At 37.3% G+C, this 24,218-nt stretch overlaps 4 protein-coding genes across 5 annotated transcripts; 2 read left to right on the forward strand and 2 right to left on the reverse strand.

The window, feature by feature from the left end:
• Window positions 1-7,353: 7,353 nt before the first annotated feature.
• On the reverse strand, window positions 7,354-8,314 carry LOC145591768 (uncharacterized). Its single transcript, XM_081648270.1, has 3 exons — window positions 8,118-8,314; window positions 7,676-8,030; window positions 7,354-7,596 (listed from the first exon to the last, which is right to left on the reverse strand). The coding sequence occupies exons 1-3, from the start codon at window positions 8,312-8,314 to the stop codon at window positions 7,354-7,356; spliced, it is 795 nt and encodes a 264-aa protein (XP_081504396.1).
• A 1,056-nt stretch (window positions 8,315-9,370) lies between these two features.
• LOC145591770 (protein FAR1-RELATED SEQUENCE 5-like) lies at window positions 9,371-10,822 on the forward strand. Its single transcript, XM_081648271.1, has 3 exons — window positions 9,371-9,421; window positions 9,958-10,784; window positions 10,816-10,822. Exons 1-3 carry the CDS (start codon window positions 9,371-9,373, stop codon window positions 10,820-10,822), a joined length of 885 nt encoding a protein of 294 aa, XP_081504397.1.
• LOC145593030 (uncharacterized) lies at window positions 10,796-12,702 on the forward strand. Its single transcript, XM_081649539.1, has 2 exons — window positions 10,796-11,980; window positions 12,067-12,702. The coding sequence occupies exons 1-2, from the start codon at window positions 10,831-10,833 to the stop codon at window positions 12,690-12,692; spliced, it is 1,776 nt and encodes a 591-aa protein (XP_081505665.1). The 5' UTR covers window positions 10,796-10,830; the 3' UTR covers window positions 12,693-12,702.
• Window positions 12,703-16,302: 3,600 nt separating this feature from the next.
• Window positions 16,303-23,675, reverse strand: LOC145591440 (uncharacterized). 2 transcript variants are annotated; one of them, XM_081647889.1, is made up of 7 exons: window positions 23,349-23,675; window positions 22,236-23,200; window positions 20,982-21,265; window positions 20,681-20,770; window positions 20,533-20,604; window positions 20,318-20,431; window positions 16,303-17,530 (listed from the first exon to the last, which is right to left on the reverse strand). In XM_081647889.1, the coding sequence occupies exons 2-7, from the start codon at window positions 22,495-22,497 to the stop codon at window positions 16,442-16,444; spliced, it is 1,911 nt and encodes a 636-aa protein (XP_081504015.1). In that variant the 5' UTR covers window positions 22,498-23,200; window positions 23,349-23,675; the 3' UTR covers window positions 16,303-16,441. The 2 variants fall into 2 exon arrangements, with proteins under 2 accessions (XP_081504015.1, XP_081504016.1); XM_081647890.1 differs by lacking the exons at window positions 20,318-20,431; window positions 20,533-20,604; window positions 20,681-20,770.
• Window positions 23,676-24,218: the final 543 nt, after the last annotated feature.

The following is a 24,218-nucleotide window of genomic DNA, read 5'->3' on the forward strand; positions in this document are numbered from 1 at the left end:
GCTCCCGTGTTTGAAGACGAGTAAACACATGACTTCGAGCTCTCGTGTTCAGAGACGAGTGGACACAATCACAAGGCTTCGAGCTCCAGTATTCAGAGACGAGTGAATACATCCCATGAGTATCTAAAATCGACGCACTGATGACAGATACGCGCATTTCTTTCCCTTTAACTCCTGTATTTTGTGGAACTGATGTTTTCTGCAGGTATTGGCGTTAAAAAGATTGGTCTAGGATCGCAAAAATTTCAAGACCATTCTCCGTCCCTTTCGGATTACTTTGACTATCGTTTTCGAAACGCAAGATTCTACAAACTCAGTCAAAGTGGGGGCTTCTATAAACACTTAATTTTGTGTCTCCCCAAAACCAAACCCAGTGATAAATTGCCTACTGCGATTAAATGATGTGTTGGCCAAAAGTTAAAGAGTTATGTCGAAGAGTTATGATTTCCCTAGCCTCCCCATATTTATTTCGTGCCCAAAATAGTTTTTAGAAGCCTTAAAATAATTTTATTTAATCTTTTCCGGTCCAAAAATACTGTTTTCGTGCAATTAGGCCCAAATATGTATTTTATGGCCCATTATTTCAGTCTAATTATTATTTAGTTGGATGGGGCTTGAAAAGAGCTTTTCAACGATATATAATATGTCCAAAACGGATTTACGGATTGAAGATATGGCCAAAATACTAAAACTGGGCCCAAAATCATACGGGCCCACCATGTGTCCGTACTGCCCGAAAATAATTTAATATTTTTAAAATTAATTAAAAAGATTTTCTTAAGATTTTTATTGTACTAGTTTTATATTAATAAAACCTGTTTTGATCGGAATTTCAAGAAATCTACAGATTCCAAAAGATAGTTTTTCAAAAAAAAATTGAAAAAGTTTCTGATTAGTTAATAGTTTTTCAAAAAAATATTAAATCGTAGATGATTTTTGCTTCATGTAAATCATACTTCATTCTCGTCTTGCTTATAAAAGGTCATGTTGTTAAACATATTCTTTTTATGAAAGTGCTTAACTAACATCAAAACATATTCCCTTTTCTTTGATAACATTTTGTTTTTAAATTTTTAATTTGATTAATTGCAAAAAAAAAAAAAAAAAAAAAAAAAAAAAAAAAAAAAAAAAAACTATTATATTTGGTAATATTATATTACTAGTTCTTCACCTGAACAATGTTTGGATGTATACTCACAATATTTTTTTTTATAAGTTACCACTTCGTATAATTAAGTTTGTATTTATTTGTTAGTGGATTGTGCATTATTTAATTATCAATTTACATTATTAAATTATTACCAATAGTTCTTTGTTCGAGTAATGCTCGAATTTGTATTTACATAAACAAAATTATTTTAATAAATTAATATAAGTTAATACATAGTTCCTCTTTTTTATGGTTTGTTGGCAAATTATGATTTTTTCATTTATTAAAAAAAAAAATCATTTTATAGATTAATAATGCTTGAAGATTATTATATGAATCTTAGTATTAATCGCAATTTATTATTATACGACTCTACATTTATAGTAATTTTAATTTTTTATTATTATTTATTTCGTTTATCTTGCTTATTACTAATTATTTATAAGCCAAACAAAAAAAAAATCTTTTTTTTTTTGGTTAAAAGTACTTGATATTGTTTAATTTTATTGGTTCTAGATTTTTATATTGTTATCTTGTTTATTTATTCCCAAATTTATAAAAAATTTAAAAAGTTTTTGGAGGGAATTTTTTTTTATTACGAGTGAGACATGTGCACTTTATTGATAAATATGGCGATTATTTTATATATTTATTTATGTTTTCAAATTATTATCGATAATTCTTTGCTCGATTAATGCTCGAATGTGTATTTAGATGAACAAAATTAATTTAATAAATTAATATATGTTAATACAATGTTTTTCAATTTTTATGGTTTGTTGGCAAATTATGAATTTTTATATTGGGTTAAAATCCTCTCCATTTATTATAGAAACAAATAACTTTATAGATTATTGGTTGAAGATGTATCAATATATTATTATTGGAGAATTTTTTTTGATATTTTTGTAACCTTAGTGTTAATAGTAATTTAATATTATATTACTCTATATTTTTCAGTAATTTTTAATATTTTTATCATTGATCCAAAAAAAAAGAAAAATAAAAAAATAAATGATAAAAATATTAAAAGTCAATGACATGTTATAACAGGTTATTTTTTTATTTTTCTTTTTTTTTATTAAAAGTCAATGATAAAATAATGCATAACTCATAATGAAAAGGAGATTTAGCTAGCTAGGATGAGGATGGGGATGGGGATGGGGATGGGGAAGAGGGGATAGTAGGAAGAGGCGTAGGCCAGTATTGGAGCTCGAGTCGAGTGTGGTTGTCAGACCAGTAATACATTCCGTCCTCATAGCTTCCAATCCTACAAGAGTGATTTTGATTCCGAGATCGACCCAAAGTTTTCAAGGTAGATGACTCTGTATCACACAAAATCAATTCCTCAGTAACAGTTAAGATAAAAAACACATGTTTTTTGGTGGGGTGTATATTCATCATACGAACTCCATGTAATAATGAAAGAGGCAAACTTGTTCCAGTCTTGGTCTTGTCAATGCATATATTGTTGAGACCACGAAACCTGGTCCAACAAACCTCATAATCATTATTATTGGGGTTCAACAACACTTGATTCAGATCCAGCTCTTGGTAACGGATATCTATGCTAATGTACTGATCATCACCCATTAATATATTACCGTCCTTAATAATAAAAGAAGAACAATGAACCTCGGGAAAGAATGAAATCAATCTGCCATTCCAGTCTACTAATTTTGTTCATTCAAAAGCATACGGTATTGGCAGATATCTGGCTTCAATGGTACAACCCCTTGTAACCTTGAACGGATCGAACATCCCGAAGTAGACATCGTAGCAAAAGCAGACCATACCCCTTACAGACCACACCCCTTCGTACATAAGGAGCCTTAAGCGGATGAGCTACGACACGGGGTGTACCAAGCGTATGCAGCGGAAATCTAACATCAACATCTATCCACTCACAATTTTCAGAGCAAAATACAAACACCTTCAAAGTTATAAATGGAGACTTCTCACCATATGGTCTTCGTCTGTAACCGATCAGGTATGGAACCACCACAACCCTAAACTTGTAATCATCAATATTATTATTATTATTAAAGGGATCTTCGCAAATTAGACAAGTCCAAAAACGGTGCTGGGTTAGAGGCACAGGAATAGGGGGCTGGGCAACCCAACGCTTGGTTACAGGATTGCAGATATAATGATATTTGTAATTAACATCAATGCATAATATTAAATCTTTGAATGTGGCAATACTCTTAAACGACCCCCGACTCCAATGGAAGAAAATTCAAGGAGAATTTAGGAGATCTGTAAAATACCTCATTGTGGGTGTCGATAAATGATTCATCATCATCCGTCTCGTCTTTGATTAATTTCTCCCGCCTCAATATATTAAAGGTCCACGGAAGGAGACTCTGCTGCTTCTTCTTCCTCTTGTGGTTAACGAAGTCGATCACGAATTTAGGGTTTGACAGTAGAGATAGCCAACGTTTCGATACAAATTTGCAGGTGATTACAGTTTTATAGCGCGGAAGTCGGACTAAGTATTTCACTCAATTGCTCGTCTGGTAGATCTGCAATGCTTCTTGGTACATCATTGCTCTTAGGGTTAGGGTTTTCCATGTCAGATGGATGGAATTGGAATTTGTTTTTTTTGGGAGCCTCTCAACCAATATTTATTACGGAGTATAGTCTCACTAGAAGGTTTTGTATGGGCCCGGTGTACATTAAAATTATTGTAGACCCAACTATTTAAAGGTATATTGGGAAGATTGTTTTTAAAAGGAATGTAAAGCATTAAATATCTTTTTTTTTAAAAAAAAGTTGAGTGCACAATAAGTTATTGTACACCCGGTCTATGCTAGAATTTTTATATAAACGTTTAAATTCTAACCGTAATCCCAGCCATTAAGAACTCTTTTTTCTTTTAATATAAAAAATATAGTTCAATTTCAAAGTTTTTTAACATTATTAATTCATTGAGTACTAACTTTTTTTTTTATTTACATAACGGAGTATTTACCAATATTAAATACTAAGTACATTCTAATCTAAACTAATCTAATCTCCTTATTTAAGAACACTTTTTTATGTAAGAACAACTTATATTCTAAAGTTTTTTCCATTTGTTATTTTGACACTATTCATAAGGTGGAAGAATCTTCGAAATTACTCCTAATCAATAATCATCAATAATATATATATATATATATATATATATATATATATATATATATATATATATCTAAAACAGACACCAAGAATGACACGTGTCACTTCATAGTACTGTTGTTTTCCTTCCAAAACGTCCTTTCTTTTATTATTATTATTTATTTATTATTAAGATTTTTAATTAAATAAAATTAAACTACATCAATCTTTATATAATTATCCTTTTTAATTAAAATTCTTTATTTAAAAATAATTAAACTATATCATTCCTTATATAAATACTCCGTATAAAATATTTAATTATACTCTGATTTACGAAGTGTATATATATATATATATATATACTCCCTCCGTTAATTTTTATTTGCAAGTTTGGAGCCTTGCACGGACTCCAATTCAAAATTTTTTAGGGGTTTGATTAGTATATGAGGAGCATGTGATTAAACATAGGAGAGAGAATTAAGGGGTCCAAATAAAGTGGTGGGGACCGAATTTTTTGGTGGGGAAAGTACCTGGCCAAATTTGGTAAAAGAGGGAATTTCATTTCCCTCCAAACATTTCATGGAAATTCAAAACAATTTCAAATTTAAATTTCAACAAGTTTCACTTAAGTGTTAGACATTCAACATTTAAATGGGAATATTCAGAACTTTCCCACTGTCAAGAAAGCATTAAAACCTTAGTTTTCAGAGAGAATATTCAAGATACAGACCATAGAAACCTCAAATGAAATTGTTTCACCAAAATAATTACCCAATTTACCCTTGTTAAGCCCACAAAATACACACTAACTACCCTCTAACTACTGTTAGTGCTACTACAGTTAAGATCTTCATAATTTCTTCACCATTAGCTTCAATCTTCATGTTAGAATCACCATTGATATTCACAAAAAAAGAAGGCAGCTTCACTTGTCCAAAAAACTCCATCAGCTGCCAGTGGCGGAGTCAGAAATTTCAAATCGGGGGGACAAATGAACATCGTATAGTTTAACAAAAATGTTGGAAAAAAGTTCAATACTTGAACACATAATTAGTTAAATATTAAAGTTTTACAAAATCTAAAAAACTTATTAATGAAATCTAACATCATAAACTAATTATTTCTCCTCTAATGGTACATTATTAGTATTTGCATTAGTGACAGATCTATAAATATTTATTAATGGGTTTTGACGAATTCAAACATAAGATAATATAGGTAAATAAACGCACTTGTCATGATTCAATATCATGATTCCTTATTACAACTATTTAAAATATTGTTAAAAATAATGGAAGGCAAATTATTTTAGACATATACAAAAAATTAAAGAAAATTAAAAAAGTTAAAAATGCTTAAACAGTTACAGAAAATAAAAACTACTTAAATTATTATAAAAAGACAGTAAAACTACAGGTATAGGATTTGATCCTGCGTTGCCTAGTTTAAATAGTGGGTGCTTTACCACCGCATCAACTAAGTTATTGTAGATAATATTTCACATGAAACAATACTTATCTGTTAATCGGTTATTAAGCTGATTTTTTTTTTTTTTGGAAGTGGGGGGACAGCTGTCCCCCCTTGTACCCCTCTCCCTCCGCCACTGTCAGCTGCCCTCCAACCTTCTACTCCTACCTGTCATAAAAAGTTCAGAAAAAAAGCAATGGATGATGATATGTTCTTCAATATTAATCACCTACTAATGGAGGAAGATTTATCTCCATTAGAGTATGATGACTTTGAAGATTTTTATGTAGATTCAATACTTGATGGAAATAACATGGAAGCAGAATCACTAGTAGAAAAAAGGCAATGGGCGGCGGTTCCAATAAGCATATGGGCGGCGGTTTTGAGTCGCAGCCAATTAGTTGCTGGAATGGGCGGCGGTTCCAGCACTTAACCGCCGCCCATTTGTTGAGAATGGGCAGCGGTTCAGGCACTGAACTGCCGCCCATTAGTTGAGAATGGGCAGCAGTTCAATGCCTGAACCGCCACCCATAATGCCTGTAATTTTTTTTTTTTTTTATAGCTTTTTTCATCTTAAATGATTTGGAAATATAATATATACATATAAACTTGTAAAAATGTAATACATTCATTAATATGAAGCAAGAATTTACACATCTCATCCCAAAAAAAAAATGTTATAAAATTACAGCAATAGACGGCAGCAGCAGCAACATGGCAGTAACACACACCTGCAAGTTCTAAGTTGTTGTATCTCTTTCTTTTATTAGCAACTTTTGTCCTTTCTCTACTTGCAATAATTGAGCAACTTGATTCCTTAATTGAGCATTGCGGTCTTTCTCAATTTTATGCTTGTCAGCAAGCATAATATTTTCCGGCGGCACAATAGGATAGGATACAAAATCTCAGAAAATATGTGCAAATGGAAACATAAGCTCATTACACATAATTTAATGGAAAATTTTACGTGGTGGCCTTATAGAATGGGATATTCTATTTGGTGGACAAAAAAAATAGCATAATATGTAGTGGCACTCAATATTTGCAAAAGTCTATGTTGTGCACTTATTTCATTAAATTGAGCTTAACCAACATATAATGGCTAAGCTTTTAACTCAACATAGTAAATTTACTAACCTACCCTTGATTAAAAAAAATCCCCCTGCTTCCTCCTCCCTTTACCCCTCCATAACTTTAGGCCACCTCCCCTCCTTTCCGGGCAATCCCCTGTAGCCCCACTTTGTTTTTCGGCTACCTCTACCTCCCCTCCCCTCCCCGCCATAACAACAACAACCCACGAAACCCCGACGACCAACCCATCCACCCAAAAACCTTTCGGATTTTCGACCAAACCACCCACCTAACCCTCTTTTGCGATTTCTGGTTTACCCATCCAAAATTAATTAGAAAATTGAAGTTTCTGCAGTTTTACTGGACTTGGTTTGTTTCCCATCTCTATGAAGTTTGTTGATTCTGGAAATGTGTTTGGTTCTGGAATTGATACGATTGTCTTTCTTTTGAGTGTGGGATGAAGAGAAGAATTAAGTAAACCCGAGAACAGCTGACTTAGAAGATCCACGAAGAGAGCATACCACAGGAATATTTAAACAGGGGTAATCCTAACATGAACATTACTGGGCCGGAGGACAGAGATCTGATGGGCTCATTGCTGGGCTTTTCTCCATTGAGGGTTTGTCGAGGGAGTTCATCAGGGGAAACTCGAGACAACGATATAGAGACTGGTTCATACTCCGGTCGAAGAAGAAGAAGAAGATGATGAGTCTTTCAGTAATGGCGAAGTTAAGTTGATGATCAAGACTCAACAACTCATTATGTGAAAAGTCTTCGGGGTACAAAGAAACAAGTTTAAACACCTTGTAAAAACATGGACAAGTATTAATATATAATAACGAAAAGACAAGTATCTTTTATACATGAGGTTAGATTTTATACCTTTTCTTTGTCAAAGGATGATAAATTATCCTTAGAACTTAAGCTAGCCATGTAAGTAAGTAGCTCCATGTTCTTCTCATTAAACCGATTATCAAGTTCTTGAAGATGCAAATCAATCACTTTCAAGAAAATTCCAACACGAAAATGATGTTCATTTGTAGCTTTCTCAACAGAATGCCTTGATCTTCCATGTGGAACATAATTAGCCTTCATATTGGGAACGTCAATTTTGTGTTTATTGCAAAATGAAGTTACTTTTTTTAAGAGAATATCCCAACCTTGTTCCCTCATTTCTTGTAACACTTTAGTTGTACAAGAAACAAGTCTCATGGCATTAACAATATCTTGTTCTTTTCTTTGCAAAGAAATACATAAATTATTAGTGTATCCAAAGATAGTCAACATCAAGTGAACCATGAAAATAAAATCAAATGATTCTCACGAACCCAACACAATTTGAGCTTTGAACTTATCCTCTGATGAACTATGTTTGCCAATGTGCACAAGCACCTCAACAATTGTAGGAAACAAGGAGGTAATGTTTAGAACACATTTGTAATGTGATCCCCAACGTGTATCTCCGGGTCTTTTCAAACCAACTTCTTGATTCAATCCCGAACCACTATCAATTTCCCCCATTTCTAATGCTTGAGCAAACCTTTTGAGTTTGACTTTTTCGAATCATTTCTCTTCTTTTACAAGAAGCCCCAATTACATTCAACAAGTCTGTAGTAATTTCAAACACCCAACCACAATTATCATTTTTTTTAGCAACGGCAACTAGAGTAAATTGAAGTTAATGTGCAAAACAATGAATGTAATAAGCTCTAGGAGTGTCATTCATAATCAAAGTCTTAAGCCCATTTATTTCACCTTTCATGTTGTTAGCCCCATCACATCCTTGCCCTGTAATTTTTTGATGGACTCAAGTTGTATTCCATAAGCAAAGAGATTATTGCATTTTTTTAAAGATAAAGCGGTAGTATCACCAACATGAACAATGCCTAAAAATCTTTCCATTACCGCTCCACTTTTTCTATCAACAAAACGCAAAACAAGAGCAAATTGTTCTTTTTGGGACACATCACTTGACTCATCCGCCAATATTGCAAAGTAATCATCACCAATCTCTTCTATTATACGCCTAGTTGTTTCTTTTGCACAACAAGTTTTAATGTCCATTTGAATCTTAAGAGAAGTCAATACACAGTTTTTAGGAGCATTTTCTAGAGTATGATTTTTAACTTCCTCCACTTTTCCCCTTAGCCATTTCAAAAGTTCAAGGAAATTACCCCGATTGTATAACTCCTCACTTTAACATGTCCACAAAATGTCAAACCTTGCCCCAAAAGAAATCTCAAACATGTTAATGATGCTTTCAAACGAATATGATATTTTTTATAGGTTATGACTTTCAAAAAATTATTACTGTTGATTAGTCTTATTACTGTTGATTAGTCTTATTACCCTCTTCAACTCTATTTGTTATCTTCCATCCCTTTCATAACTCTAACTCTCAAAACCGAGCTAAAGTAAACTCTACCACCACCGAACACCGCCACGGTTACCAGCATCAACACCACCGCCAGCACCACCAACACCCAACACCACTACCACCACTATCACCACCACCACCACCACCACCACCACCACCGCCACCACCACCAGCACCACCACTATCGCGCACCCGGTTACATGTCGGAGGCGGAAAGCAGGGTGTCCACCCCGCCGGACCCACTTGGTGAGGTAAATTTTTAATTTTTCTCGCCGAAAATGTACAAAACCGCCCGAAAAAACCGGTTTGACCATGGTCAAAACGCCCAGGAAAAGCGATTTGACCATGGTCAAACCGCCTAGGACAACCGGTTTACCGTGGTCAAACCGCTTTTTCTGGGCGTTTTGACCATGGTCAAACCGCTTTTTCTGGGCGTTTTGACCATGGTCAAACCGCTTTTCCTGGGCGTTTTGACCATGGTCAAACCGGTTTTCTAGGGCGGTTTTGTATTTTTTTTTTTAAAAAACTCTTTGCTTTAATTACTATTATTATTATTATTATTTCTATTATTATTATTATTACTATTATTATTATTACTATTATTATTATTATTTCTAATATTTTTATTATTATTATTTCTATTATTATTGTTATTATTTCTACTACTATTATTGTTATTTTTATGATAAGTAGAATTAAGTTGTGATCATTGTTGTGATTATTATGTTTTTTATTTCCATTATTATCATGGTTATTATGCTAAATTTCATGTTATTTCTTTGTTTAGGCGTCATTGCCGGATTATGGGGGTGATGGAGTTGACTACAGTGCAGTCTTTATAACGTCAACGATGTTCCCAACTTTTGAAGAGGCCTTTGAATGGGCTCAAAACATCTCTATTGGTTGCGGCTTTTTCCTTACAAAGTCTTCGTATAAGACACAACGAGATGGTCGGCCGGTCAAGTATCTGAAGTGCGATCGTGCCCATAGAAATACAGCCGAAGACAGGGATATGGAGAATGCTGTACGAAAAAACACAAAAAGAAAGGGTATCAAATGTCCTTTTCGGATCAAGATCACATGTGTGGTAGATGATCTTGGGTGGCAAATAATTCCTGTATCTGGTTTGCATGGCATGCACAACCACCCTATGATGGTTTATCGAGAGGGTCATAGACAAGTGAGTGGTTTAAGTCCGGCTGCGAAGCAATTGGTTCGACAAATGAGTTCAGCATGTGCAAAACCTAGTAACATAATGGCAGCTGTGAAAGATGCGTATCCCAATGAGAACCCTAACATGAGGCACATCTATAATTTCAGAAGTCGTTTAAGGGTTGATGATAGTGAAGGGAGAGATGTCGTAAACCAGTTTCTTCACTTGGCCAACGAGCACAAGTACGTTAGTTGGGTAGCTGCTGACCCCGACACACGTGTTGTCACCCATGCCTTTATGGCACATCCAGAGATGGCGAATATGTTGCGGACTTATCCACATGTCATAGGGATGGATTCCACATACAAGACAAACAGGTACAACATGGCGTTCTTCGAGATTGTTGGGGTCACACCGACAAACCAAAACTTTTTGATCGGGTATGCTTTAATGAAGACAAAGTCTTATGAGAGTTACAAGTGGGTGTTGGAGAAATTGAAGCTGTATATGGGTTTTGAAGTGACTCCTACTGCGATTCTAACTGATCGAGAGTTGGGACTGTTGAAGGCGGTGAAAGAGGTATTCCCAGACACAGCTCACTTGTTATGTAGATGGCATATCAACAAAGATGTGTTGGCCAAGGTATATCATTTGTGTAAGAAAGATATGGTGTTAGCTGAGAAATTTAGAAATGGGAGGTGGTCAAAACTCATGAATGCAACAACTGAGGCTGAGTATGAATTTGAGTTGCGTCAAATGAGGGATACTTGGGGAAGATCATGGCGTACCGTTGTGGATTATGTGGAAAAAACTTGGCTTGTACACAAGGAGAAGTTTATCTTGGCATGGACGAATCAGGTGTTGCACTTTGGCAACGTGAACACGTGTAGGGTGGAGAGCCAACATTCTGTGCTTAAACAATGGCTCGGTAGTTCCAGAGGGTCGTTGGATTCAATATTCAGTCGTGTGCACCGCGCCACAGAGGGTCTGCTTATTGGAATTCGTCATCATTTGGAGGACTCCAGACGACGAATTGGAGTGGAGTATAGGGGCATGCCGTTGCACAATCTCAGTGGCCATATGTCCTTCCACGGTCTCAAAATTCTGAAGCATGAGGTGACCAGGATGAGAGAGTTATCTGATGATGTGTACGAGCGATGTGGTTGTGCGTTGTTGATGACACACGGCCTACCATGTGCTTGTACCATATATACCTCGATTCAGGGTGGCACGGGTTTATATTTGGATCAGGTCCATCCTTTTTGGAAGACTCTCGTCATTGGGGATGGTGTAGGCATTCATACTTTTGCTGATGAGTCGGAACAGGACACTGCACAATTTAGATCCCTAGTTGATGAGGTTCTACAACGCGACCCCGGTTTTGTGCGGAGTGTGAACCGAGTGTTGTTTGCGGAGCTTCACCCTGAAGAAGGAGATTACGAAGAACCTGAGATAAACGAGACAACCAGGGGTCGACCACAAGGCCAGCAGTGGTCTTCGTCTACTAGACGGGATGCAAGTGGGTTCGAGCACATTCCGAGCAGTCGTAGTCGTGGTCGTGGTCGTGGGCGAAGTCGTGGTAGAAGCAGGGGTCGTTCTACATCCAGCTCCGGTCGTGGAATATCAAATGAATCTGTAAACATGAGGACGCCACCTGGTATAAATTGTTATTATTATTAATATTTTTGTACATTACGTAATGAATGGCGAATTGTAATTAATGCGTTGATGATGTATTTACAGGTAATCAGATGAACATCGACGAGTTTTTGTACGTCGATTGGTTTCCAAATGTCATGTTGCCGTATTTGGAAGGATGGGTAGACCCTATCGGTGATGGCAACTGCGGATTTCGTTGTGTTGCAGAATTCTTTTGGGGTAACCAGGAGGAATGGATATTGGCCAGGACTGTGATTGCGAATGAGATAACCAGGCATCCTAACGTCTACTCTCACATTTACGGTGATCAATTGGAAAATGAGGTTCGTCGTATCACGTGGACTGGTGGTAGGTGCACAGGCGACCATTGGATGGCAGTGTTTCAAGACTTGTTCCCGATCGCAAATCTGTTCAACGCTGTCATTATGCTATTCGGTACAGGCATTGATGGTGTAGGTGTGTATCCATGCATCACTGTGTTACCGTGGAGTGCCCCGTCCACTTCCACGGGCCCGAGTAGGGAGCTTGCACTACTAACGGTGGGGAACTATCACTACGTGCGGTTGCAAATGTCTCCTAATTTCCCTGTTCCCCCAATAGCCGGATTTTGGTATGACGTTCGTGAATTTAGCGTCCAAGATTGGGACCAACGATATGCAAGTAGGATAGCAACATGGCATAATATTAATAGAAATTCTACTTGTAATTAAAAACGCAATTTAAATTCCAGTTTTAATTAGTTTTTAATTACAATTTTAGTTATAATTAAAAATTACATTAAATTCTATTACATTCTCATCATTGCATCCCACGCCGCAATAAGCTCCTGGGCCTCAACCACTGTTGGGGTGACCTCACCGCCCGTGTCTGCAATGAATCGCCGAATCACATGCATGGAACGACCCATCCACTGCAAAATACAAAGCAAATAATCATAACGTATAATATTTTGTACAATAATAAAATAATACAATGATGCACTTCATAAAATACTTACGTAATCAGTGTTCGTCCTCTCTGGAACTGCCGGAGGGGCTAGTTCCGCAGTATCGCAGATAAGCCGAGGATGGGAGTACGTAAAAAACCATGGCAAATAGTCAGGTGAGCATGTGGGAATCTCATCTAGTAGAGGTGGATGGACATGCAAGCCGAGACAGCAGCTCCCAGGACCGAACTTCTTCCATAAGACCTGACCCCGAAAAGTGACGCTGTACGACCGGACATTAGCAGGTCTATACGCCTCGTCAGGGACAAAACCAGGGAGCGGTATCCCCTGCACGTGACCAAGTTGCCGTAAGACCCTGTCTGGGTTATACGGCTCGACGATGTCCCGACACTGTATACAGCCCATGTAAGTGGTCCTCGGGACGTCCTGCGCAGGGGTGAGAGAGTAGGGCCGCCAGTTAACCTGCATATGCAATAACAATAAGAATGTTACGTTACATGACAACACGTTAAACAATATTACACATTTAATAAAACAATAACCATACCTCAGCATCAGTCATCTGATCAAGTCGGGCCCGAAATGATGCGAGTCGGTGCTCATCCCTGGACTGTGCTCTAGTATCCCACATCGAGGCACGAGCCTCACCAGGCTGTACCACCAAAGCTCCCTAACATGGCCGAAAGGATGGGAAGTACTCATATATCCATGCCTGGAGAAGCGTGAGACAACCACCAATGGCCTTACACTCAACACGGGAGGCGATACCCAACTGACGATAAAGGAAAGCAAGTGCAGCTGACCCCCAAGAGTAACGGTCAAGATCGTCAGTAGACTTCTTCAACTCCAAAATGCAGGAGGGAAGAAGGCGGTTACCACTCTTGTCAACGAATAAGGTGCTACCGAAGAGTGTAACAAAGAAAGCCATGAACTGAACGTCGGGAACCCGATCCAACAACTTGCACCGCTCATAAATGGTAGTCACCGCAACAGCACCGTTTTCCCAAACTGCTCTTGGTTTCACCAACAGCTCATCCCTACTCAACCCCAGCAACTCCTGAAAATCAGCCTGAAGAGACGCACTGTCGCTGACCATGTCCACCAAGTCCCCGTCAACGGGGATCCCAAGAATGTAAGCGACGTCGTGTAGCATGATGGTCATCTCACCAAAAGGGAGGTGAAAAGTGTTCGTATCCGGCTGCCACCGTTCAACGAACGCAGAGATCAGAGGCCAATCAATGTGGGAATGCATGATAGACGGCAAGTGTCGTAGTCCAGTGACACTAACGCGCTCACGTAAATCAGCACTCAACTCTGTCTCCCACTCCTGCAGCGACTTGCACCACTGAATCCTACTGTGGCACCTCAACGGCTCACGATCTTGTCCGACCCAAATACGTGACGCAATATGAGCCGCGTAGCTGGGAATAAGACTCCCATCAACTGGACCCCCTGGCATCGCCTCCTGAACAAGCCAAGTAGTATCCGCGTCTCGAGCAGCACGAGACCTACGAGTACGGCCAGTGCTCGTACTCGCACTACTAGAAGCCACAAACCTCCCTCCTCTACCTTGCATGACGAAAACCCCTGATGGCGCCTCCTCGTGCTCGCCTCCTGCGGAAGTCGAGGCATCCTCCATGTAGTCATGATCAGGATCATAATCGTACATGTCATCATCCGCCGCTCGAGAAGCTGCCCTCTCCCTCCTAACAGAAGCATCAACACCTCGAGATCGTGTATGTCGAGGACCTGATCCTTCGACATGTGTGAACTCGATGTTTAACCTCCTCATGTTTCGTGGCTGTCATTTAATTAATAAATGTAATTGGTATACGATTCAATAAATTTAATATATATAGAAATATAAATGCAATTACTGTTTTTTATCTAATTTCCTAAATATAATGCTATTAATATATAAACTAAAATTTACCAAATATATTAATTAAACTCAACGTAAAATATAAAACTATACTAGTTGATTATCTAAACATACACCTAATTATTTTAAAATTCAAATACACAAATACATTATTTTATTTCTAAACATAAATTTAATAAAGCTACACATATAAAAAAACAAACATATACAATATCATTTTTTTCCTAAACATATAATTAATAAAGCTAAACATATACGAACATATTATTTAATTTCTTATACATAAAACGTGAACTTAAATTAAACAAATATATATAATTAATATTTTTTTAAATTATACATAAAACGTGAACTTCAAATAAATATTTTTTTTTACTAAACAAATATTAAAATTAATCTAAACAATTAATAAACAAATATATTATTAGTATAAATTTAAATTAAAAAAAAATAATAATTTAAATTCCAGTGCTCAAACCGCTCAAGATATCCGGTTTGACCATGGTCAAACCGCCCAGTGAAAACGGTTGACCGTGGCCAAACCGGATATCCTGGGCGGTTTGACCATGGTCAAAACGCCCATGAAATCCGTTTCGACCACGGTCAAACCGCCCAGGGAATCCGGTTTGGCCACGGTCAACCGTTTTCACTGGGCGGTTTGACCATGGTCAAACCGGATATCTTGAGCGGTTTGACCATGGGTAAACCGCCTATTTTGGGCGATTCGGTCAAGCGTTAAAAAAAAACCGAACCTGCTCCTCCGGCACGCCGTCTTCCTCCCTCGATCGTCCGACGTTCTTCGTCCTCGGCATCTTGGCGGTTCTCCGGTGGTGTTTTTGGGTGCTTGTGGTGGTGGTGGTAAGGGGGTTGGGTGTTGGTGAAAGTGGTGGTGGTTTTTTGTTTTTTTGGTTTGAAGGGAGTTGAAGAGAATGGTTTAGGGTAGAGTGGTTCAAGGGTAGAGTGGTAATTTCGTTGTAATTTTGCGGGCGTTTTGAGTAATTTGCGGGCGTCAAATAGCAGTTCATTTGACAATAAATAGATATTTTTTTTTAATGGTTTAATTTGTTTCTCAAAAGAAACCAAACCAATCAAAATACATTTTTATTTTTTAGGGGCTTTCATCAGATCTTACCAACGGTAAGCCTTAGAGATAACAAATCGAGAATGTGTCAAATTATTATATGTATTTGAATTCTTAATCCCATATGGCTTTAATCAATGAAAATTAGTGATCTTTTAGACTTCTTAAAAAAATAATAATAAATAAATAAACGTGATAATGTCACAAAATTAGTGATTCAAACAACAGAGGCATCTGTACTTGGTGATTATGTTGCCCCGACTACATGATCGGGTACATTGTGATGACATTTCCCCAAACACATGATCAGGTACATTGTGATGGCATCCCATTTCATTGCAATAGCAGAGGCATCTGTACCAAAATACTCAATTTAACACTGGAGACTTGAATAGATAAATGATGAAGGAATTCCAAACAAGTTATAAGATTACCATATAGAAGAAACTAACATAACCATCCAAAATTTTACAAAACAGCAAATGTATTTAGTTTCTAACCTACAACAGGCACAAACTGTAACTACTTATCAACACCTCTCATACAAATACTAGCTCTGAGGTGATGCTTTGGCAGCTCCATTAGGCTGAGCAGCAGACTGGGAAGCAGGAGCAGGTGGTGCAGCAGCCACCTCATTATCATCAGCTGGATAGGCAGCAGGCTGGGAATAAGCACCACTATAATACGGCTGCTGTCCATAGCTTGGTTGGGTTACAGGTGGTGCACCATAGGCTTGGGGATAAGCACCAGGCTGAGCAGTTCCAGCTCCATAAGTAGCAGCAGCACCTGGTACAGCTGATGGTTGTGAGGGTGGATATCCAGGCTGACCAGCAGCAGGTGGCGCATACCCCCCTACCTGAGATGGTGATTGCTGAGGCTGACCATACACTGATGGGTTTGGTGGTGTTTTCTGGCCCTGTGGTGGCCCATAGCCAGGGTATGCACCTGTCTGGGGTACAGATGGAGTCCCATAACCGGGTTGTGAGGTTGGTGGAGCACCATAACCAGGCTGAGTTGGGTATGCAGGATTAGGACTAGGCTGGCCCCCAATGTATCCCTGTTGTGGTTGCCCAGATGACGGTGTTTGAGCAGTCTCACCTTGGGTACCATAGGCAGGAGGGTGACCATCTTGAGTTGGAGGGTTAGCCGCATTTCCATAGCCAGGAGTAGAGCCATAACCCTGGCGCTGATCATACCCAGACTGAGGATTAGCAGTCGGTTGGCCATATCCTTGGTATCCAGTCGCATATCCTTCTTGAGAGTATCCTTGTTGGCTATACCCACCAGGAGTTGGTGGCTGACTGTAGTTGTAACCAGTGCTACCAGTTTGGGACCCATTAGGTGGTTGCTGCTGCTGCTGAGTTTGGGGTTGCTGCTGCCCATAATAATCATATCCAGTTCCTTGAGGCTGCTGAGTTTGAGAAGCACTTGACTGGTCCCAGTTTTGTGGAGGATAGCCAGGGTAAGGTTGTTGATTGTATTGAGATGATGCACCAGGATAAGCTCCAGGCTGCTGCATGTAACCATAACCGGCAGGTTGCTGCATTTGAGGGGGTTGAGGAGCCCAGTTTGTAGGAGGCCGTGCTTGGTAGCCTTGCTGAGAATATCCTCCAGTCATTGCTGGATTTCTAAGGCGATTCTGCAAGGAATTTATGTTCTCATATGAACCTAGATAACATCTAGCAGCTACTAATAGCATGTGCCAAACATGGATATGCATATATAGACAATAGTCCCCCAATAACAACATATATACGCCATGTAAAGCAATGTCAAGAATATTAATAATTGCAAGGCAGAATATATCAGAGCAATATGGTTTAAGCACAACAGTTATTTAGCTAGAAACAAAATAAAGCAATGTAGACATTTGAAATCCAATAGATTGCAAGCTATATAGCATGTACCTACTCAAGGAGTCAGAATTCATGATTAAGAGGGGGTTTAGACGCCTACATACCGTACTGGTTTGTAGAAGTATTGACTTACTCCAGCGGGTGCCCAACCACTCCCTATTCAAAGTGCAAGGGTACAAGCAATATACAAACTGTAGAAGTGCTAACATATGAACTAACCTAAATAAAGTACTAAAATATAAATTATCAAATTATGTAAGGAATGAGCCAACAGTTTAAAGGTTATGCAAAAGGCAGAAAAATATTATAGCAGTAACAATAATATTTGCAGATTTATATGAGGATTGAACTCATGGTTTAAACAACTCACAGCCAAAGAAAGGCAATGAGACTGATAAGAAATACTTGCGTAAAGACAACATTGGATATGATTTCAAATACTGGCTGTCAGCAGATTCACAAATCAACAATAACGTTGCTTGCATGCTCACAAGCTACTCAGCTTCAACAAAACCTCCGTTTTTATTTAGATGAATCCTTTCATTTCTCACACTTTGCAATCCATATCTTCAATAGTTAACAACTTAAAGTGTCAATAACTTAAAAATTCTGGAGTATACGATTTGATATTTGGAAAATCAAATATATATAAAAAAATAAAATTAATCTAATACACCTCACATTACTATGTTTTTCCTCACGGATACGACAAAAGCAATAATGTTGCCTGCATACTCATGAAATCTTAAATTATCAATAAGTTAAAATTTGACTTTTGGAGAGTATAGATTAAGACAAATCAAACAAGACCTAACGTGACCTATGTTTTGCCTCGTGAAAAAATCATCAGAAAATGAGATTGCAAATTTAGTGAATAGTGAAATTTTCAAAAAAAAATTATCTTAAAAAGCAGAGGAAGTAAATGAAATATACCAAGAGCCCCCCACACCCCCCCCCCCCCCAAAAAAAAAAAAAAAAAAAAAAGAACCCATGAAAATTAAACAGCAGAATCTTCAATTAAATTTTTTTTTTTCCTTCCTATTTGACAGCCGAGCAGAAGAAGCATCAATTTTTATACCGTTCATTCACTTATAGTTGGGAGTACCCAAAGAAAGGAGTGGGAGCTGCACAATCTTAAAGCAGTGAAGAGCAATGGGGATTAAATATGTACAGATTAAAGCTCGTGATTTAAGTAGCCACTAACACTGAACACAATGTACAGAAAAGCCAGTCAACATCAAAGACAACAATATTCATCTGGCTGCTGAATACCATGCAAAACTCTAAGAGATTGCCTTTAAAAAAAAAAAAAAAAAAAAAAAAAAAAAAACTAGCAACTCAAATATAAATGACATTATTGTCATGCATAGGAAGAAATACCATACCAGCGTTAGGCGGCAAGAACACCAACACAGCAAAATCCATGTTGGTGTCACAAAATAATCCTACCCAGCAACACCTTCTAGTAAAAGTCAGTCAAGTAAAACAGAACAACCACTTCAAAGGCTAGCACATGCTTAATCTATATCAAGATGATTTACCACAGCATAACCAATGTAATAGTTTATCTCAAGCATACAGGACCAACATTGGATACTCTATTAAATGAATTTGTGGGTGACAATGTGAAACCGGTACTTCATTGCTCATCTCATGTACCAGATGTCCAATATATCAATATAGAGCTAAAACACGACTTACAAACACGAGAGATAACTTCCTCGGAATGTGTTTTATCACGCAGCCTTCCAGTTATCTTGTGGTGGTAAATGGCAAAATTATTCTTGACATCAATCTGTCTCACAACATTCTATATACAATATAGTACAAAACCTTGGAGCATAGCTAAAAAAGATAAGTCATATCTACTTTGAGATAATTGAATTTTCGATCAATTACTTCCCCTCCTATAATCCTTTCAAAACACACCAACCATCCACCAAAACCGCAAAAAAGGTGTAAGCACTCACTCCATGACAAGAACTTCAATTACCTGACAACCCAATTGATACTTATACAACACCAAACTTGTCCATCAAAAACACAATGGCTATATAGCACAGCAAAGAGATTAATTATTTATATATAGAAAAAGGCAAAGAGATCCAACATTCATTAAAGAGACAATGGGTTTTCCCTGTTAATAGAAGTAAGCAGATGAAAATGGATGCTGAATAAGCAACTGAGTATATAAGATGAGCATTAATCATCTATGCTCTCCATAGAGATATTATAAAGGTCACAAAAAAAACAAAAAAAAAAAAAAAAAAAAAAAAAAATGTTAGGAAACCTACTATCCTAGCTTTATCGCATATAGAAGCCAAAGCAAATATCTACAATACTGCAAACAGTCAAATTATCAATAAACCATAACAGCAGAAATTTGCAAGCAGTTACAAGAAACAAAAGTTGAACATGAACTCAATCTCTAGAGTCTAGACCAGCCTAGAAACGAAAAATACCAGCATAAGCATTTAATTCGTGGTACTCAAATGATTAAAGTCCTCCCCAAAGGTCATATGATTAAAAGGAAGATACTTCACCACAAAAGAAAGCATAATCACACATACCTCAATGACCTCATTGACCATTTGTTTTGCAATCTCAATTTGCTCACTTGTACCATCAATCTGCACAGTTCTTTCCATAGGTGCATCACCAGGGGGCAGATGCAACGGAATAACCTGCAATAGTATGAAAAAATTAAACATCAAAGACAGATACAAGAAAAGAGATTAAAAGTAGCAAATAACAGAAAATTGACAAATTGGTGCCCGCTACAAACCTGCACTCTTGCTCCAGACCTGGTTTGGATATTTTTTATGGTCTCACCTCCTTTACCAATAACCAACCCAACCTGAAAAATTGAAATACTTAGAACTATTGTCAACCAAGAAAAATTCTCTAAAATTTCTTTATAGACACAGTCATACCTTGTTATTTGGGACCTTCAAAACATATGGTTCAGACCCTGATGATCCTGGCATTCTCCTTGAAACAGATCCAGGACCTCCAGCATCAGCCTGATTAAACATCATTGTAGATCTTTCAATAAGAAATGGCTATTAATTTAGAAAACAAAATCAGAAAAGCAGTACTACTGATAGCACATGACCAAAAAGGACAGCTATGCAAGAGTCATTACATTAGAGTTGCTAACTGTTGACTATCAATTGTAAAGTGTTACCCCGTAACAAAAATAGAAAATACTAATTTAGAAATCAAAAGACATACCTCAGCAAGAACCTCGTAAATTAGCTGCTCAGCTTTTGCAATTTGATCTGGATTTCCCATCAGGTCAACAGTCCTGTGTGGTAAATTTGGGTCATGTTCTGAATCTCTAGTCACCTGAATCCTTGCTCCGGATTGAATTTGGAGGTTCTTGATGGTATCACCCGCTTTGCCAATGATAACACCAACTCGTCCATTGGGTATTTCAATCTTTTTGCAATCAGAGCTACCAGAGTAGCCGTGAGCAGCACCACCAACCTGAATATTTGTCGATAAAGGCTTCTGATCTACAAGATAGAGAACAGGTGTCAACAAACTAATTCAACCATATAAAAGCTTTATATGATCAGACAAAAGACACATACCCAAACTTGAATTTCATTGCACAAAGAGATCAAAACCATTCACAAGTTCATATCAAAAAGAGGAAACATTTAAACATTAATCTATCCACAGTTAGATTACACTGGCAAGTGGCAACAAGATTGAGCCACACATATTCTATATTTCCTCAAATATTTCCTGATAGGCTATCCCTACTAATCTGGTTCTCCAAAATATCATGTATAATAGATGGGTTAAGACAAAGCTGACTAGCTACTATGGGTATTATAGCATACACATAGACTCCCCCAGGGCCACAACCTGAGGTTAGTACAGAATCATGCTCGACTTTAATGTCTGAAATCCACAATCAAGGCATCAATTCTAACGAACATACCAAACAATTTCTTCTTGCAAAACCAGGAAAAAAAGATTGTTGAAATTCCAAAAGAATTTCTCAAAAATTAAAGTCAGCAGAACAAAAGTAAGGGTTCAATCCTATAGTTATCTGTTATCCTTGTAAATTCTTCACCTGTCATCGTGGCAAGCAGCATAGAATTTTTCTAGTGCCTAAAAAACAACAAATTTTTTAACATTGGAATGTATTTACAAAACAAGGCATGTATATTATCCAACAAATTAATTTAACAAAGCCTTATGCAATCTTAGTTTACACAAACGGCATATCAACAATCTATGCAGAAACACAAGAAATTAAAACAAATAAGCATAATTCCGAATAATTGATAGTGGCGAAAACAAATCAGTAATAACAATTATAACAAAAACATAAATTTAGCCTTTTATTAATGTTCCATGAAATTAAATCACCAAACCCTAAATTGTAATCATCCAACAAACCAAACAGATTCAAACAATAACCACATCAACGATCAATCTTGGAAACGGAACAAAGAAGGAGAACATGAATACCTGACAAAACATTAGCGTTGGAACCATAACCACCATTATCAAACTTCGAACGCTTAGCCTCAGCATTGAAAGCGAGAGAAGCAAGTTCTTGAATCTTCTGTTTAGCAAGCTGAAAATCCTCCAATGGCGGCGGAACGTTACCGTAAGGTGCGGCAGCGGGAGGAGGGCCATCGGAGAAACCAGTAGGACGACGTTGACGCGGTGGAGAGGTATCTTCATCGTATTTTCTCTTGTGAGAGTCGTATTGAGCATCGTCCGCCATTGATGTAGAAGCTCGAAGGTTTTGGAGGAGAGAGAAAGTGAGAGAGAGGGTTGAAGTGAGGAGAGAGAGAAACCCTAATTTGAAGCAGATAGGTTATTTGTGATTTTGGGAGAAACTGCGGATTGTCGCTTTTATGGTACAAGGGTGATATAGTCCTAATAATATCTTTGTGCTTCGTAATTATATATGGGGAGTACTAAATGTAGGTGGCATTTTGCCTAAATGTAGAATAAAATAATTTTTTATAAAATATTATATTCCAATTTTACCCTTGGTAAATTTAAACCCTTCCACTCCTAACTACTTCCAATTCGTATATAATCATCCCTATAATCTACCATCTAATTGCAAACAAATCAAATTGTAGCGTATTTAACTTTTTACATGTTTGATATCTAATTTTGTATGGATTCTAAGATATGTATATTTGTGCTAGTTTTTTTCCCGCAAAATCTTATCACTCGATGAACAGTTGCACAACTATTTCCAACTTATACGAGATATCTATGGGGATTAACACAAAGTACCGGCCGGTTCGAATTTCTGTGGCCACAGTGGGGTACCGGTTCGATTTTCCGAAGCCTCATAGGGGGTACCGGTTCAAAGTTCCGAGGCCTCATAGGGGGTACCGGTTTGAACTTCCGGGGCCTAATGGGGGGTACCGGTTCCAAATTTCGAGGCCTAATCAATCAAAAACGTATGTCTGCGAAATGAATTCATGATGTCAGACTACATGAGATCAAGTCAATTCTTGACATTAGCTACTACACAATACATACTTCAAATTCATATTAAGATATTAAATTATGTTCTAGTATATTCAAATTTGTTTTAAAAATCATGGCACTTACTTCCGTCTTCTCCCGCCGATAATTGTCTTCAACTACCGGTACTAATATCCGATAGGTGATAGTAATTACTGAATGAAGGAACAAGTACATGGCCAAAGTTATTGATTCCTTTGGCCTTGGCCAGCAGTCAACTTGGGCTGCCGGATGGAGATCGAAGACGGTAGGTCGGTAGCAGTACCCTCTTGATTCTCTTTTTTCCAGTTTTCAAGTATCGAAAAGAACAAGATTAATAATTATATAGATGATATGGAGAACCACACACATATCATAAAACTACTGTGAACCATGAGTGTACGTTGACTTGTCGTAGAACATAAATTATTTCTTAAATGGGGAAGAAGCTCACTGTTGATTAGTTGCATTTATGGTTTGATGATACTCCTTAGCAGCAGGTACAGGAAGAAATAGATTGGGGGTTATTAGTATTTTAAGGGTAATTTGGTCATTTGAGTTTAATAAGTTTTTTTTTTATCTTTTCTGCATTTAGGTTATTTTGTACTGCATTTAGTACTTGTGTTATATATTTATATCTACGCTGATATAGTCATATAGTCCTAATAATTCCGGAGATTAGAAAGATCTTTTCGGGCCGAAGAGTTGCGAGTGGCAAACATGTTACGGCGTATGGTAGGTCGGGTTTGTGATCAAATCGATAGTAATGCTGAAAAATCTCTCTTCTATGATTAACGGGTCCATTTTTTTGGGCTATAAAGTTGAAAGTTAACCAATATGTTAAGGAGTAGTAATACTACGTATATTATGTTAAGTTGGGTTAGCAATTGAGTCAATAATATGGATATTAAAAAATCTCTTGACCTGTTTGTTGATTGTTGTTATATAGAGTTGGTCGATGTGTAATCAACTTGTTTT

This window comes from Chenopodium album, chromosome 18 (assembly GCF_948465745.1).
Source record: "Chenopodium album chromosome 18, dcCheAlbu1.1, whole genome shotgun sequence".
NCBI classification, from domain to species: domain Eukaryota; kingdom Viridiplantae; phylum Streptophyta; class Magnoliopsida; order Caryophyllales; family Amaranthaceae; genus Chenopodium; species Chenopodium album.